Source organism: Condylura cristata, unplaced genomic scaffold (assembly GCF_000260355.1).
Source record: "Condylura cristata isolate star-nosed mole 26May11 unplaced genomic scaffold, ConCri1.0 scaffold00006, whole genome shotgun sequence".
Classification (NCBI taxonomy): domain Eukaryota; kingdom Metazoa; phylum Chordata; class Mammalia; order Eulipotyphla; family Talpidae; genus Condylura; species Condylura cristata.
Genome location: NW_004567107.1, coordinates 504,848 through 505,422, shown reverse-complemented (window position 1 = coordinate 505,422; position 575 = coordinate 504,848). Strand labels below are relative to the sequence as shown.

Here is a 575-nt window from a genome sequence, read left to right as displayed (position 1 = left end):
AATGCGCGCTGAGTGCCCCAACGGCGCCGGCACGGACCGGGGCGCCTCACCAGGCATCGCTGGGCGAGGACGGCCCGCAAGGGCCGGGCAGGGCATCCCGGGGCCTCTGGACACCTCCCGGCAGCACGTCGGCGGAGGCCGGGCCGCTCCACTTGAAGGGGGCGGGCCGCCGGCTGCACCCGCGGAGCAGCGCCCGCGAGCGGGAGGTCTCTCGAGGCCGAGCCCACGCCGGCCCGCGGGGAAAGCAGGGAGCCGCGTTAATGAGACCCGGCGCCGCCCCTCCCGGCACCCACCGATTTTGCTAGCCTGGGCTTCAGCTGCCCAGGGCTGGCCCCGCCCCCGCCGCCGGCCCCGCCCCCGCGCCCGCACCTGCAGAGGCAGCACCACGAGGGCCACGCAGATCATGACGACCACCAGCAGCTGCGACGGCCAGATCTTGGGCGTCACGTCGCCGTAGCCCACGGTGGAGAAGGTGACGATGCAGAAGTAGAAGCTCGTGAGCAGGGACAGGTTCTCGCCGGCGCGCTCCAGGTGCTGGATGCCGCAGGTCCTGGAGGGGGCTGCAGTGGGCCGAC

At 74.1% G+C, this 575-nt stretch overlaps 1 protein-coding gene across 1 annotated transcript in view; it reads right to left on the bottom strand.

The window, feature by feature from the left end:
• Nucleotides 1-46: 46 nt before the first annotated feature.
• Nucleotides 47-575, bottom strand: part of LCN9 (lipocalin 9) — a 33,657-nt gene continuing 33,128 nt past the window's right edge. The window contains exons 9-10 of the mRNA XM_012721168.1: nt 370-560; nt 47-151 (exon numbers count right to left, since the gene is read on the bottom strand). Coding sequence (XP_012576622.1) covers nt 47-151; nt 370-560 — 296 coding nt within the window. The remainder of the gene's footprint in view (nt 152-369; nt 561-575) is intronic.